The following is a 16,885-nucleotide window of genomic DNA, read 5'->3' on the forward strand; positions in this document are numbered from 1 at the left end:
CTGTATCCTCCTCGCAACGCGTTGCATAACTGACCGTTTGTGCGTCGGGGGCCCAGCTCATGTGCAGGGGCCTCGTGTGTCCGCCAAGGGGGAGAGTTCCCGGCTGGCGGTGCCAAAGCGGGTCCCACGTGGGCTCCCCACCTCCACCTCGGCACTGGCGCCGTCTCAGCCTCTCCCAGATGCTGCCAGTCATCCTTCTAAAACACGAATCCCCGCTTACAAGCTTTCTCACGGCTTGCCGCAGCCTGCAGGACGCATTCCAATTCTCTCACACGCATAGAAGGCCCTTCACACCTGCAACCAGGCCGCCCTTCCAGCCGCACCCGAGCCTCAGGACCACCCCTTGACACCTGCTTCCCCCCACGCAGGTCCCTGCTTTCTCCGGCACCGCACCCGGGTCTCTGCCCACACGGCCCTGACGGCAGAGCCGAATCAGCCGGGAAGCCCTGCGGCCTCTGCCCGGGAGGGCGTCATTCACACGCTGGTAAAGCAATGATCACACCGGATATACCACGCGGGTGCTCCGGTCCAGGGCCCGGGACACAAAGCAGCAAACACGGCTCCTGCCCGCAGAAGCCTGAGGGCCAGTGGAGCACGGTGCGGGGACAGAGGGGCGCCCAGCAGGGGACTCGGCCCCAGGCCCACCCTGGCGAGCCCAGAGGGCGGTGCCGCCTGGGGAGATGTGTCCGTGCGCCCTGACACGTGGCACCAGCCATGGGAGAGGGCCCAGATCACCGCCACCTAGTCCTGCCTGCAGAGAGAAGGGACGACGGAGAGCCCTACGGGGGCGGCGAGTCACATGGCAAACACACCCAGCCGTCTCTGTGGACGTGGCCCGGGCCAGGGAGAGTCCCTGAAGGGGGAGCCTCCCTGCTCGAGGCCAGTCACGAGCAGACCACAAGGAGACTCTGCCCGGAGAAACCTGGTGGCCGCTGCCCGCGGGCCATGGGAGCCAGTCAGCCTGCCAGCCTGCAGCGACGTCTCTGCCGGACGTCTGTGAGCGGGCACCGCGGCCCAGGAGGAAAGAGCAGGTCTGGGCTCCATCGGACCCGGTTCGGATCCCGCGCTACCCCTGCCGTGGGTCCTGAGCACCCGTGGGGACCACTCAGCCCTCGCAGGAGCCTGAGCAAAAGAGGCACCATCCCCGCCCCGTTTCACAGTCCAGGAAGCGAGCCCGCAAGGTGCTGGACGCGGCTTCGGCCCCTGCCACGTGCTTCACACCAGGAGACCCTGAACCACACAGGCTCCGGCACAGCCGCCGCACGTGATATCCTGAAAGAAACGGATTACCGGCACTTTGCCTTGTGAATGAATTATTAAATGGGTTTTGATTTGTCAGCCTCTCAAAGAGCCAGGTACACCCGTTTAAACCACGTGTTTTGGTAAATTTCTGAATAGAAAATGCTCCTTCTAACAGGTTAGGTAAGGTAAGGAAGTCAGAGACAGAAACATCCACTGAATTCAGGCTAATACAGCACCACCTGGATTAGAGGATGTTTGAACCCATCCTATTCAGGATTCAAGCCCACAAGCACCGTCTCCATAGACGATCACCATCCCATCGTTAGGTCCCTGACAGATGCAGACGGGGAAGCTCACACACCTGAAAACCAGCCCCTCCCTCAGGTGGGCCCACGGCAGGCAGGAGCCCGGCCCAGGTGAGGTGGGCAGCCCGGCAGCTGTGTCCTCGCGGACCAGACCTCTCTGGTCACGGTCCCTGCAGCATGGTGACTCAGTCCCAGGAAACAGTTAATAGCCTTTTTCTTTCGGCTCCGCTGTGCTGACCTCTTTGAGGGCCGCCCTCTGTGGGGCCGGGGGCTGTACGAGTTTCCTGCCAGGAGGGAGCCGAGAGCAGCTCTGGATGACTCCCACAGGAAGAGGACAGAGGTTATCATAAAAAATAGATGTGACAATAAATGCAGGATGTTCCCCGGGGTCTTAATCTCTTCCTTCAGGAAACCTGAGCAATTCCGCCTTCCGCGCTGCTGTGAGGTAGAGGGTATGTGTGCGCGTGTGCGCGTGTGTGCGTGTGTACTGGGTGATTTGCTTCTGCCCCAACAATGGAATTCTTCCGAAACCAGAGCCCCAGCCTGTGGATGTTGGCCTCACCGCCCGTGCTCCTCCTCAGGCCAAGTGCTTGCTGACCCCCGAGGATACGCTGGGCCTGGCAGCCTCAGGGAAAGCTCCAGAGGCCAGCGTGAAGTTGGGAGGGTCACTGTCCGTCAGCGTCTAACCCAGCCAATGTGACCCACGGTGCTGTTCTCTGCTTGGCAAACTCTAACCCCTTCCTCAAAAGCGAAGCTGGGACGCCCAGCCACAGGGGAGTAGCTGGTGGAAGAACTACGCTCTCCTGAGGAGGAGGGAACCTGGAGGTGAGTGTTCATTCCTGGAGCTGCCTCCCCCCCGATCCCCCTGAGTTTTTGCCAATTCTTGGTGTTGGGCAAACAGCTTCTGCTAAAAGGCAGAGAAGCCAGCAGGGCCTCTGGAGCTCTCCCGGGACGGTAGAGACACAGCACGGCTGGGACTCAAGGGATCGGGACTCGAGGGAGAAGGGAGGCACACGCAGGGGTTTTCCTCCTTTAAAGCATTCTTCAGATCCGTGAGCTCAAGAAGCCTCATGGCAGGAAACTCAGAACCTAAGTAAAAAGCCACTGAAGGGCAGAGTGGAATTCTCAGAAGTTTCATAGAGTTGAGGAAGCAAACATAGGGCTTCAGAGCTCGCCAAGAACGAGGAGCCCTGGACAGCCAGACCCTAGGGACAGGGGTCAGTCGAGAAGCCCGAGCTCCACCAAGACTGCAGGCAGGACCCAGCCAGCTCAGTCCATCAGGGTTTACGTGATCTGCCTTCACACTGGCCCATCAAGGAAGGGGGCGAGCACCTCTGGGGAAGCCTCTGTACCTTCTCTATAACGCCTGGCATTCAATCAAGAATTACCAGGGGGCTTCCCTGGTGGCTCAGTGGTTGAGAATCTGCCTGCCAATGCGGGGGACACGGGTTCGAGCCCTGGTCTGGGAGGATCCCACATGCCGCGGAGCAGCTAGGCCCGTGAGCCACAACTGCTGAGCCTGCGCGTCTGGAGCCTGTGCTCCGCAACGAGAGAGGCCGCAGTGGTGAGAGGCCCGTGCACCGTGATGAGGGGTGGCCCCCCACTTGCCGCAGCTAGGGAGGGCCCTCGCACAGAAATGAAGACCTAACACAGCCATAAATAAATAAATAAAATTTAAAAAAAAAAAAAACTACTATGTTAAAAAAAAAAAAGAATTACCAGGCACACGGAGAAACAGGACCACGAGGAAAAAACAGGCAACAGAAACAGACCTGCAGATGACTTCAAAATAACTACAATTAATATGTTCAAGAATTCAGGTGGCAAAAACCAGAATCCCACCAGACACTGGGGGAGAAAATGCAAACAGACTTTCTAGAATTGAAAAAATGCAGTAATTGAAATTCAGAATTCAATAAATAGGTTTAAAGCAGATGACACATTAGAGAGAGGATTAGTGAAGTGAAAAGTCAATAGAGAAGACTCAGGTTACAGCATGGAGATGAAGAAACAGTGAGGAAAACCAGAAAAAAGAGCATGGAGACACGGGAGACACAGTCATTCCAGAGAGGAAGAAAGATAAGACAGGCAGAGTTTTATCTGAAAACGGAATGACTGAAAATTTTCTAAAACTAATGAAAGGACATCGAACCCCAAGGCATGAACCCCAAGCAGGAAAAAAGAAAGAAAATTTAAACTTGGGCACACCAGAGTCATAATGCTAAAGAACCAAAGACAAAGTCTGAAAATCAGACAGAGAAAAAAGGAATTAGCACAAAGGAGGAACAATAACATCCACACCGACTTCTCCAGGGAAAAACAGGTATCATGGAGTAGACAGAGGCCCTGATAAAGCCAATGGCAAGGACTGCTATCTGCTTCCAATTAAGGGTAAAGTAAGGATGTTTCCAGACAATTCAAAACAGAGAGACTCTGTAATCAGCAAACTACACTAAAAGAAACACTAAAGAAGTAGTTCAGTGAGAAGGAAGTGATCCCAGGAAGAACCCATAAATCCACACAGGGTAACGATGCAGAGAATCTGGGCACGGCTGAGCGATGTCACCGAGGAGCCGCTACTTCACACGCACACAGAAGGTCTGCCGGAGCCAACCTCTCGCTGGGCCGTGAAGACTCTCAGAGTGTCACGAGGACTTACAGCATGTTCTCTAATCACAGAATTAAACCAGAAATCAACACTCTAGAAGGGAAATAGAAGATTACCAGTGTCTGGAAAGTAGGCAATATATGTTGAAACAACCTATGAGTCAAAGAAATCAGAAAAACTCTGAACAGAATTATATACCAAAACTTGTAGGGTGTAGCTAAAGCTGCAGAGCAATTGCCGCTTCAAATGCATATATTAGGAAAGAGAGCGCGCTGGAACTGGCTACAAAGTCCTGGCTCTGGCTTCTGCCCAGTCTCCTCATCCACTCCTTCAGCCGAATGTCAGTGCCTTGAACATGCTAATCGCTTCCTGCCTGGGGCCTCCGCACCTGCTGACCTTCATTTGAGAAGCCCTCTCTCCCTCCTTGCTTGCTCTGGCCCACGCCTCGGGTCCTGAGGAGTCAGTTTAAGTGTAGGACACCCCCACCCCATGCCCACCCGGGTCTGGGGTCTGGGTCGGGGCCTCAGACTGGGCTTCTTCACCCACTGTCTTTCACGGTTCATCACTGTCATCAGCCATTGTTTGGGCAAATACTTTTTGTGCAGTTAGTTTTTAAATGTTGTTTGTCATCCCCTAAATGCTATAAGTGCCCGGCTGGCAGGAACGGAAGCTGTCTTCTTTGTGGTCCTGTCACCAGTGCCAAGCAAGGTGCCTGGCGGATGGAGGTGCTCTGTGCTCCATGTCCGTGTGTGAAAAACGCACAGGCATCTGGTTAACCACCTAAGTGACCACTCCATGGACTCAGAGTTGCTAAAAGATGCCCACTGTCTTAGAAGAAAATGCTCCGACCATATGACCGCAGTCAGCAGCTGCATTTACTTCTGTGGTATTTACCATACAGTCGACACACATTTGCAAATGCAAGAACTCTCCTACCAAGGACTCAGTCCCCACCCCAGGTTTTAAGTAAAACAATCTCTAACTCTGCCTCCTGTTGGCTCTGTTTGGGAAATTGCAACAGTTTTTTTAGTAAACTCAATTTACATATTAAATCTGTTCCACACTATGCCATGCTAGGTGTGGTGAAGGGACGACTAAATAAACGACCGCCATTGCTAACCACTGTCACGCAGGCACAGCAGCAGCCACTGACGGCCCAGGTCCACTGTCCACGGGGGTCTCACCTGCAGACAGGAAACCCAGCAGGAGGCAGGGCCGAGGTCTGAGTCCAGGTCTGCTGGGCTCTCACCTCCGTCCCGCCGCCCACCTTACGTCCACAGGGGCCTCCACGGGACAGCAAAGCCGCCAAGACAAACAGTGAAGCCCAGAGGCCCCGAAGCTGTCCAAGCTGAGCTTGGCCCTGGCCGCACGTCCAGGCATGACTGTGCAGGTGAGGGAGCCATCCGACCTCTCTGGCCCCAGTTCTCGGTCTGCGAGATGGAACCACCGACAGCAGACGAGGGGCACCAACCCTTCAGTCACACGCTCTACAGGGAGCATCGTCCAGGATGCCGTGAACAGACAGAGTCCCCCCTGCACCACACACGCCACCCCCCTTTGCCTTCAGAGGGCACGAGAATGAAAAAGGAGGTGACAGTCAAATCCACCCGAGTCCCCCCTCAGGATGGGGCCACATGGTGGGTGACAAAACGCGGCAGCGCTGACGGCAGAGCCCTGGCAGCTCTCCAGCTCCTTCCCCTGCAGGTAGGTCGAGATCCAGGGAAAGAGGGCGGGGGCTGCCCTACTCGGGAGCCTGGCGAGGGCCTGCCCACTTCTGGGGGTCACATTCCTGGGTGGCTGTCACCCAACCTCTCCCTGTCACTCAGTGCCTGTGATTCCGGTGAGCCGGAATCTCATCTGGGAGGGGTGGGGACCCCACCGGGGCAGCGAGAACGCTTCGTCCTCGGGGTCCCAGGTCTCCGTCGCCCCCCCGGCAGTGGGAGGGTCCTGCTCCCCGGCTCCCGTCACTGCCCCAGGGCTGAACTGCAAGAGAAGATTTTCCTCCCCACACCCTCCCTTCAGTCAGCTCGACCAGGACCCGCGGCACCTCCCCGGCTTCGGGGGTCCCTGCGGTGCCAGGTCTGGACGGGATGTGCCCCCTCCGGGCACCCCCACGGCTTTCAGCAGCGGTCTCTCACCCCTGGTCCCCCAAACCTCCATGCGCCGTCACCTCGAGGTGGCAGATCCAAGCTGGTCCCCCCTGCACCGGGCCTGGGAGGGGGAGGGGCAGGCGTGGGGGCCCCAGCGGATTGATGAAGGTGGATGGGTCCCCAGGGACACCTGCACACCAGGGAACGGCTCTCCCTTCCCCACGGGGCCCCTGCAGACCTTCCTGGACCTGCACCCGAAGCAGCAGCCGCATCTGCAGCAGAGAGGCTGCCGCGCCCCTGTCCCTGACGCTCGGCTCCCGGGCCCCCAGCGCAGGAGCAGGACAGGCGGACAGAACCCTGGTGCTCAGCCCTGTGCCGCCCGACCCCGTCCTTCCGGAGGCAAGACAGCCCCCTGACCGAGCGTCACGCAGAGGCTCGAGGCTCAGGGCCAGGCCGCTCCGGAACCCGCCCAGGGGCGGGGGGGCCAGCAGCACCCCTTCTCGACTCCCTCAGGGGCCTGAGCGCAGTGCCTGGCCCAGCTCACAGGACACGCAGGACCTGGGCCTGGAGAGGCCGGCTCTGCCCCGACCCCAGGCGCCGGGACCTGAGCCCCTGGAGAAGCCTGAAATCAGGCCTCAGGGCAGGGAGATTTTACAAACGCAGGCGGAGCTCAGGAGGAGAAAGCTCTTACTTGACCGCACCCTCCATCTTCGAGGCTGCCTTGTGGAACTGCTGTGAAGACAGTCTGTACGTCTCGACATTCTGCAAAGAGAAAACAGACCTGACCCGTTACCAGATGGAAGCTTCTCTCCGGCCGCAACCCCACCCGCAGCCATGCTGAGTCCACACGTGCCGATTTCCTGACCAGGATCACAGGGAGGGCCCAGCTCCTCATGGACCAGCCGCGGCCGCCAGGACACATGGAGCCCCTGGCTCAGGGGTCACACCCCCGCCACGAGCGAGGCCCGGCCCGGCCTGCCCCACCGTGTAAATAAAGTTTTATGGGCGCACGGCCATGCCCACGATTTGTGACCGCACGGCTGTGGCTGCTCCTGGGCTATGACAGTGTCCACAGAGACAGCGAGGCCCACACAGCCTAAGACAGTCACTATCTTAAAGAAAAAGTTTGCCGTGCCTTCGTCTGGTCCAACCCCACCTTATACGTGGACTGTGCTGCCCAGAGATGTGAAGCAACTTGCCCGAAGCCACACAGCAGGCAGCGGTGCCGGGATCACAGCCCAGGACCACCGCACTCACCAGCACTGCCAGGCAGTCCCAGAGGCACATGCTGCCCTCCTACCGAGGTCACCCCGTGTGTGCACAGGGCCGGCAGTGGGGGGACGGCAGCAGGACAGAGCTGGGCTGGAGCCTGGGGCCACCGCAGCGTCCTTCCGGTCGGTCACTCCACTTCTTTGTGCCCCAAGGCGAGTGGCTTCAGGCCACCCAGGCCCAGCACCCCGCATGCCACGTCTCCAGAGGAGACCAACGTAAACACAGCTGCCCCCCAACACCAGCTCCTGGCCGAGCCCCGTGAGGCTCACGGGTGGACCCAACACCTCCAAGGACGCAGGCTCGAGAACGAAACCACCCAGAGGAAGCCCAACAGGGGGCTGGCGTCGGACGCCCCAGCAAGATGCCCTGTGGAGCTGCTGGGCCCGCGCAAGCCTGGGGCAGCCCCTTCCCACCACAGATGGGCAAACGCAGGCTTCTGGCTTCAGGGCTCCCGCGGGTGCCGGTCAGTCAGGCCCTGCAAGCAGCCAGCGAGGCAGGTGAAGGGACCCGCGGAAACGGAGACCCCACGGCCCGTCGGCCTCCGAGCCCGGTTCTCCCAACTCCACCTCCACTGAGTACACAGGGAGCCTGGCCCAAAAGGAATGGACCACTCGGACCAGAAGAGGTGACAGGTGCCCAGATCAGAGCCGTGCGGGGCAAGCGCCGTACCCCATGGGCCCCATCATCCACCTGCAGGGAAGGTAACCAAGGCGGGCGCGGGGAGCACGTCCCCAAAGCACCTGCAGGGCATCAAAGGCGGAGTCTGTACCCGGGGTGGGGGGCGGAACTAGGCCGGCAGTCCTATCCTGGTACCACGGCCTCTGGGAAGGGCCAGCTGGGAGGGATGCAGAAGGGTGTTCCGAGGCGCAGCTGAGCCCACGAAGGGCAGGGGTTCTGCTCTGGGCTGTGCTGGGGCGAGCCCGCTGCCGGGTCGCCACCCCCAGCTGCTGACTGAGGCCACCCCGCCACTCCCTGGCATGTTCCCCACCTCTGAACCGGGGAGACAGCCGAGGCCCCTCTGGTGGTCAACGGGAGCTGCGAACACCCAGCGCACAACAGGCATGAAATAAACGGGGACTCTCCCCACCCAGCCAGGCTGCCCCCCTCCACAGGGACGTGATGCCCAGCCGTCCAGCCCCGATGCTCCAGCCAGGAGATTCCAACTCCACCTCAACCAGTGGACGGTCAACCAACACTGACCCTGGGGAGGGAGTAAGGACACAGGTGAATCAGGTCAGGCCCTCTCCGCTGAGCAGATGCTCTCCTGGGAGGTCCATGTTTTAACTCTCTCTCTGCACACGGCGTCTGCTCTTTGGGTCACTTCCTCCCCCGAGCCCTGTCTCCTAGCCGTAAGGCGGGCAGCCCTCCCCGCGGGGCGCCGAGGGGGGCGGGCTCACGGGACGACCGTACCACCCACACGCCACCACTGCCCCTTCTGAAGCCACAAGCCCCCAGCCACACTGCCCGTCCCCTCCCACAGACAGCCTCGCGGCTCAGGCTTGCCCTCCTGGGAGAGCAGCCGGGCACCGTCCCTTCCCAGGGGAGCACCCGTAGCCCAGATGGGCCCACGGACGCTGGGACCCTGCACCTCCACGCATCGCCCGGCTGGGGAGACCTGCGTCAGCAGCTGCACTGACTGCTACCTCAGCTTGAACCTGTGGTCGGTGAGGCTAGTCGCAGGAAGTGTCCGCAGGCCAAGAAGTGGTGATAACCCCAGCGCAGCTTCCTCTACAGCCTCAGGATGACTCAGAGGACCGCCCCCTGCTGCGCCCTCTGCCCATCTAACCTGCCTGAGCAGGACAGGCACCGCCCGTGACCCCCCTGCCCCCCACTGCCCCCCACACGCGCCCTGAGGGAGCAGCTCCGGGTCCACCCAGCTTCCTGGGGCCGCTGGAAGCCGTGCACTCTGAGGCCTCAGCCAGCGAGAGCAGGGCCCTCGCAGACTCCACCAAGGGGCTTCTGGAAGGACCGGGGGCCCCCCCACCAAGACCCTGCTGAGCGCTGAAGGTCCCACGGCAGCCCGGCCGCAGGCAATGGGGTTGAGCAAGGCTCCACTCTTCAGGGTGTGCTGAGCGGTGGGGCAGCCGCGTGGACAACACAGCGACCCCCGCAGCCCCGCCGCCCCCTGCTCCCCCCGACCGGTGATCTCTCCTCCCCTAGATTCAGACCCCACGATTTCAGAGCCCCTCCTCCCCCTCCAGCTGCTGTGAGCCAGTCTGAAACCAGAAGACCTGATCTCGATTAATTAAGCCTGCCATTAAAAATTAAGTAACGTGAGTGAGAAGGTGTGAGCCTTATCTCAACAGGCTTCAAGAGTCACAGTGTTTCTTCAATTACTTCCCAAGCAGTTTTCATATTTCATACTGTCTGATTTCTCCAAGGGCCTGGATTCTGGAGATCAAAAGAGAGGGCAGGGGGAGGGGGGAGGCTGGGGACCGAGGGGGGCTGTCCGTCCCCACTGCAGCCAGGACGGGGGGGCCCCTACGGCACAGCTCCGTCTGCCGGCCTGGAGGGGAGCCCCAGGAATGGTGAGAGGCCGCCGGGCCGTGAGGGTGGGTGCAGGCCGCGGGGGGCGTCTGGCTCCCTGGCTTCTGTGTGAAACGAGGACGGTCCCAGAGCGCCCTCCACACAGTGTCGTAGGAATTGCTACAAATGCCGCTGAGATGGCACATATAAAACGCTTAGAGCTCGTGGGGCCTGGCACAGAGGAAACAATAAATGTCTTAAAAACTTAACACCCAAATGCACGTCAGCCAAGGGAAAAAGAGGGGCATCTCCTGGAGGAGGCGAGCTCCACCAAGGGAGGGGTTTTCAGCCCCTTTGCCTGACCTATCCCCAGAGCTGCCGGCAGTGCCGGCACAGAGCGGCCCCACCAGGAGCGGCTGAAAAAGGGGAGCAGGGGCAGCTCCGCCGGGGCAGATCAAGAGCGTGATGAGCACGCAGCGTCTGCCTGGTCAGTGGAAGTCTCTGAGCTGCCGCTCCGCGGACGCAGCCCCACCGGGAGCGCCGGGCCCAGAGAGGCCGCAGGGGCCAAGTGAGGACCAGGAGCTGGGACCCCTCCCCCAAGTGAGAGCACTTCAGCAACACTTCGGGAGAGTGTAAGAGAGACAGTCACTGGTTCTGCACTGAACCATCAACCGGGGACACAGGGCCCACGGGGTTCAAGTGGACCCCCATGCCAGGCGCTGTGGCTGGGACCAGCCAACAGACTGGCCCTTCACACCCAGAGCTACGCTTCCGGTAGGAATGTCTATCCCTCTGCCGGGTGCAGACAGATGGTCAGAGGCAGACGATCCCGCCCAGGGGCCAGAACCTCGAGGGAAAGAGGCAGGCCCCAGAGCCGATCCATCAGCCTCGCATACGTGCACGCCTCCAGCAAGGGATCCAACATACCAAGGGCCACGCAGACTGGACTCAGAGCAGACGCGCGGTTAGGCCTAGAAGAACCTGAAGGCCCAGAGCCGGGAGACTTCCAGCAAAGTCAGCGCAGCTGTCGGGGCCGGGGCAGGGGCTCAAGGAAGCACCAGAATCTGCAGGGAGCAGACTGAGGAGGGGAGACCCCAGACCCCGCGGTGCTTCAACACATCCAGCCAGTCATCAGGGATACGGGAAACTCACCAGCCTAATTACCAAAGGCTCTCCAAGCCCACAGGAACGCAAGGGCATTTGGAGAATCTCTGACTTGAAAATAGTAAGAAACAGAAAGAAGAAAAGACAAAAGTGTTTTGTAAAAAGTCCCAACAGTCAACATAAAACTTTTAAAACTGTTGGGCGTGCAGTCAGTGACACAGTAGGTGAAGGGACAGAAATTCCGTTTTGTTGAGGGACTGAACAGCTGGCTATTTGTGAAGCCAGTTCAGCGTCTTTGCCCCTCCCCGCCGTTGGTGCCGCCCCTTCCCCAGTCGCCAGACCCCACCTGGACCCCGCTCCTCCCTCCTCTCTGCTCCTTCCCCCGACCCCCTTGCGCTGCCCTTTCAGCCACTATTGATGCTAAAAATGACCAAGTGAAGCTGGCCGGTTATGCTCCACTCTGCTGATAGTGGAGAAGACACCCCTTTCCAGACTTGCTCGGCACTTACCCAGGATGGGCAAGGGCCAATCTTGCCCCCCATTGCCTGCCCTCATGGATGTCCACCTGAGATCCTTTCAACCCCGGGGTCCCTTCCCTCCACAATCTCCTCATCCCCAGGCACACCATCCAAACTCATCCACGGCCACCATCCTCAGGGCCACACCCAGGGCCTCCCACCCTGCAGGAGAGCCTCACCTAGGATCCCAACTGCAACCTGACGGTCCTACCTAGGATCCTCAAGCATCCCCAGGACAGTCCCACCTGAGACCCCCCTCTGATCCTGAGGATGGTCCCACCTGTGACCCCCCTCCCCCCCGCCCTCCCCGGACACACCTGCCCTCTCACCCCACTGACACGCCTTTACCCTCCACTCCTCCCACACCCTCCTGCCCTCACTTCCGCTCCCTCCCTGGGCCCTGCTTCCAGCCCCTCCCATCACACCCCACGACCCTCAGCTCTCACCCAGGTACCTCTGCACCCGGTCACACTCCAGGCCTGGCTGATCCAACCCACCTGCCGTGTCCGCCCCTAGGCCCAGGAGACCCCACAATGAGCTTAGGCTCCAACCTCAGGTGAACCTTCCCCGCAGCTTGTAATTCTTGAAATTCCAGGACAGCTGCCCCCACCAGGCCTGTTTCCCAGCCTGAGTTCCTGCCGTGGGCAGATGGCCGCTTCTCGACCTCAGAGACAACAGAGGCTGCAGCCAGGCACAAACAGGAGTGTTTCCCCAGGGCCAGGGTGCCTCTGCCTTCGCCCACCCCCGCTGGGGCCCGGGTCCCTCGGGCAGCGATGGGCCATCTTTGGGGCTCCAAGGAGGCAGTGACCAGCAGGCCAGGGCTCGTCTGTTTCTTCCCCTCATTTATGAGTGCCTACTGTTTACAGCTGTAAACGAGAGAGGTGCAGCCCTGGCCTTCGCAGAGCTAGCAGCCTGGTTCCAGAAAAACAACAATTCTACCCAGGAACCAGTGCCAAAAAGACACGGCAGGGTAGGGGTAAGACACAGCCAGGAAGGCCGCTCTGCGGGACAGCGTGGGCGAAGACCTGAAGGACATGAAGAGGGAAATGAGATTCGGGGGAGGCTTAGGCTGGGACCACCGGGGTGCGCTCTTGGAAAAGCAGGAGGAGTGTGGCTGGAAGTCGGTCAGCTGATGGCTGGACCGGGGCCTGGCCACCTCACACAGGGCCTGCTTCAGGGTTGGCAGGAAGCCGGCGGCTGGTCAGGGGACAATGCGGTCTGATTTCCATTCTGGAGGGACCACTGCCTGCGCCCTCGGAGACGGGGCGGTCAGGACCGGGGTCAGCTCCTGGGGGGGGCCCGGGGAGGGGGGTGGCTGCGGAGAGTGCAGGGGAAGGGGCCAGAACACGGCCGCCGGGCGGGCAGCACTGCCCTCACAAGGAAGCCAGGCAGCCCGCCAGGCAGCCCGCCAGGCCTTGTGCGCCGGTTAGCTGGTTTTTACACTTCCAGAAACATGTTTGGCTACAGGAATATCTAAAGAGTGTGAAAACAAAATGCAGAGCACAACAGAAAACAAAAAGGAATTTTAAAAATGAAGAGACATGAATTTTAACTCCACTTCTGTGACTTACTGGTGACCCGACCCCGAGCAAAGGGCCCCAGAGTCAAGGTCTCAGGACCGGCCCCCGCGGGCAGTGACTCAGGCCACAGGGGTGTGGACCAGGCGCCCTGGGAGGCAGGCTCTGCACGCACAGGTCCTCAGCACTGAGACTCGGCCCTGGGACCAGAGGGCGCTCCCGGCGGAAGCTACAGGCTGGACGCCCTGCTTCCCAGAGCCTCGTCCCCCGCCCACCCCCGAAAGCTGAAAGCCTCCCCGTCCTCTGGCCAGTCGGGCGTGCGGCCCGCGCGGGCCAGCCCATCTGGGGAAGGTCGGGCGGACCGCTCCAGGCCTCACCGGCGCCGCCGAGCACGAGCTCCCGGGGGACCTGAGTGCCTGGGACACCTGGGGGGCGCAGGTGCCCAGAAGCAGGGCCCCCACGGGCACCACAGCCGTTTCCTAAAATCCCGGCGCCCTTGGCAGCGCCCCGCCCTCCGTGGCTCCCGCTGTCCTCACCCGTCCCCGAGGCCTCGCACCCGCGGGCAGCTCGCTGTGGCCCTCAACCCTGGAGCCGCGGGGCCGCCTGAGCCCAGCCTGTAGGCTGCTGGGTGGTCTGGGATGGGGCCCCAGCGTCGGTGTTTAAGGAAGATCCCGGGGGTTCCCTGGCACCCAAGGTGGGAAACGCTGCTCCCGGTCCCAGAAACCCTGAGGTTAAGCCTGTCTTGTCACTGACTAGTCTGTGCCTCCGCCTGTGGCTCCCGCTCCACAAAGCACTCCATCCTCTGAGAAACCTGACTTTTATTTCAACATTGGAAACTACAGTGGGACACTAAAATGTGGTCCTTTGTATTAAGTTTCCTAGCTGCTTGATATTTTGTGGTCTGAGAAGTTTTAAAAGAAAATCAAAGGAGGAAAGAGGGCTGAAAAAAAGGAAAAGGAAAAGGGGAAGTCTGGCGACCTCCGCGCCCCCGTCTCACGGGCCCCCTTGGCTTCCAAAGTAATTGGAAACACGTTCAACCCCGTTGTCAGTTCTGCGGAAACACCAGGCCTCCTCTTGCTTCTCCTAAACACAGGTGAGTTTTCTTCATGGTTGTCACCTCCTCTGATTCCAACTTCTAATTTTAGAACAGTTTCAAAATGTTGGTAGACAGCAGGCTTTGCGGGGATAATATAGCTCAATGTGTATGAGGTATAAATTACCTAAGTTAAAAATAATTCTCTCCTTTACTGCAAAAATGACTAATTACTCAATTCAAGTACCGTAAAGGTTCCTGCTAAGTGTTTACTAAAGGTTCTAAGAGACTCTGGGAAAAGATTTCTTTTCTTTTTGACTTCACCTCCAGGAGAGGGGATTCGCCTGTGAGGAGCACCTACTGCACGTCAGTCCCCAGGTGCTGTTACACACTTCACGCTGTCTGTTCTGCAGACAGAGCCTGAGGTTGGGAGCTGGACCCACCAGGCACGTCTGCCCGGAGCCTCCTCCACGGAAGGATTAGTCCACGCACTTGACACAAAGAGATGAACAGATGCAAATGAGGGTTTTGGTCCTTCTACAGAACGAATACCTTGATGAGCTGAGACATGCACGAACACACACCTGAACCACCGGTATGTGTTTGCTCTCCGGGCTGTGCAAATGCAAACAGGAAATGTCACAGCACCGAAGAAATCCGCACAGGTTCTCACGGAAGCCTAAAGTTTGGGGGCTGCAAAAGGGTATTTTTTAAAAGGTCCTATTCTCATACCCGCAAATAGAGCCCAACAGCTTATGGGCTGTAGAGACAGCTCATAAGCACGAGCTCCTAAATGAAACAGGCTTGGAGTCGGGGGGTGCTGGGCTGTGCTCAGAGGAGTGGGAGAAGGCCAAGAATAAATGAATAAATACACCAGAAATAAGTAAGGTGCATTTAAAAAGATCGCCCTCTGGCCTGAGCAGCACGTGGCAGCCGCCCTCGGGGGTCAGGGGGCCGTCTGCGCGAGGAGGGACAGAGGCCAGCACGGTTACTGGGGACATTTGCTGCTGCGTGGCGGGGGGAGTGACAGCCCCTCACAACCACCGGGGGAGACGATTCCTGACGTGTCACCCTCGGGGGCGGCGGTCGGTGCTGAAGGAACGGGAGCTGTCGTGACCACTATTATTACCAACAAGTGATCTGTTGAGGAAATTAACCTACCGGCTTCTGGAACCATGGATCGGGAGCAAGAGGGGGTCAGTGTTCACGGCGGCGGGACCTCGAGGCTGCAGGACCCCAAGGTGGCAGCAGCTGATGGGGGGGTCCAGGACCTGGACCCCCAGGCGCTCTGTTCTCCCAGGGAGCGGAGTCCACCGGCCACAGCCCTGGGGGCCGGCAGCTCCCGGCACGAGCTCCGGGCGCAGAGGGTAGAACGGCCCCAGGCCAGCGGCTGGCAGGCGGCAGGGGCGGCTCTTGTCCCCCCACCAACCCCAAGCCTCGGGCTGGGGTGGCCAAGCCAGGTCACGTCCCTTCCCGCCACCCGCAGGCACCGTGGGGGGAGCAGGGGTCATGGAGCCCAGGGCAGGCCCCACTGCCCTCCTTCTCCGACTCAGCACTGATGCCCGGCCTCCGGGGCCATGCCCAGGGCCCTTCGGTCCAGCCTGATGGCCTCTGCTTCCGCCAGGGCCGCCCTTCTGGAAGATGCCACACGGCCTCTCCTCCCCGCCCGCTGATCCCGCTCAGGCCGCGCTGCTGAAAGGGTGAAGTTTTGCACCTGGAGGAACCTCGACCCTCCTGCCAAGAGCAGCCCTGCAGCTGCCTTTTCTGCCCCTTCTTCCTTTCACATCCTTTTGTTCCCTTCCATCCTCCTGGAAACCGTATTTCTGCTGCTCTGGGGGAGAGTGTGGCGCAGGCTCATTCCAGCCCTGCGTTCAAATCTCGCACCTCGGAGAAGAGCGTGACAGTCGCCAGGTGCGCATCACCTGGACTCACCGCTCACTGGGGCTCTGCCCATCCACCCACTCACACGCTCCTTCTGGCTGAAGCCACTTGAGTTATCGATATTTTAGTCCTCATGACCCTTTGCCCCCAAACACTTCAGCTGCATCTCCCAAGAGCAAATTAATTCTGATATTCTGAGTAAACACTAAACAACTACCACAGTCGGGACCCTTCACATCAATAGGATAATTTTCTAATATATAATCTGTATCTGACTGTTCCCAGCTGCCCCAGGAAGCCCCCCCAATCCGGGACGCAGTCGAGGGTCACAGGTCATGCCTGGCTGACATGGCCCTGCCTGCCTTTCAGTCTAACCTGCTCCCACCCTCTCTTGGCCTTTCAGGACACTGCTATGTTTCAAGAAGTCAGGACAGTTGTTTCAGAGAATGTCCCTCAGTTCGAACACTTGTTTTGCCATGATTAGATTCAGGTTAAAATTCCTGGTGGAGAAACGGCAGAGGTGAGGCAGCCGTCCCTCCGTGTGTCCCACCGTTCAGATGAGGAGTTAGGGAGTGGCCGCTAGGCTGCTCTACTTTCCCGAGGGGCTGCAGCCATGTCCCCCATCGACACGTCAGTGTATGAGGTCACGGGACACTCCTCCCCCGACCCTGGTGGAACTTTGTGGCTGCTTCAAAGTGACATCACGTGGCTTTGGAGGTGGGATCGTGAACACCTGGCACACTGCTGCCTCGCTCTCTGGGAGGAAGCCTGGAACAGCCCACCCGGAAGGGACACGTAAATGATTCGGCCAACAGTCCAGTGAAGCCCCAGCACGGCCACATCCACTGC

At 59.5% G+C, this 16,885-nt stretch overlaps 1 protein-coding gene across 1 annotated transcript in view; it reads right to left on the bottom strand.

Moving 5' to 3' along the window:
- The window catches only part of CHCHD6 (coiled-coil-helix-coiled-coil-helix domain containing 6), a 121,599-nt gene that overhangs the window by 17,736 nt on the left and 86,978 nt on the right, over positions 1-16,885 (bottom strand). Inside the window, exon 6 of the mRNA XM_061195628.1 lies at positions 6,937-7,007. Within this exon, the coding sequence (XP_061051611.1) occupies positions 6,937-7,007 (71 nt within the window). The remainder of the gene's footprint in view (positions 1-6,936; positions 7,008-16,885) is intronic.

Source organism: Eubalaena glacialis, chromosome 7, assembly GCF_028564815.1.
Source record: "Eubalaena glacialis isolate mEubGla1 chromosome 7, mEubGla1.1.hap2.+ XY, whole genome shotgun sequence".
In the NCBI taxonomy this organism is placed as follows: domain Eukaryota; kingdom Metazoa; phylum Chordata; class Mammalia; order Artiodactyla; family Balaenidae; genus Eubalaena; species Eubalaena glacialis.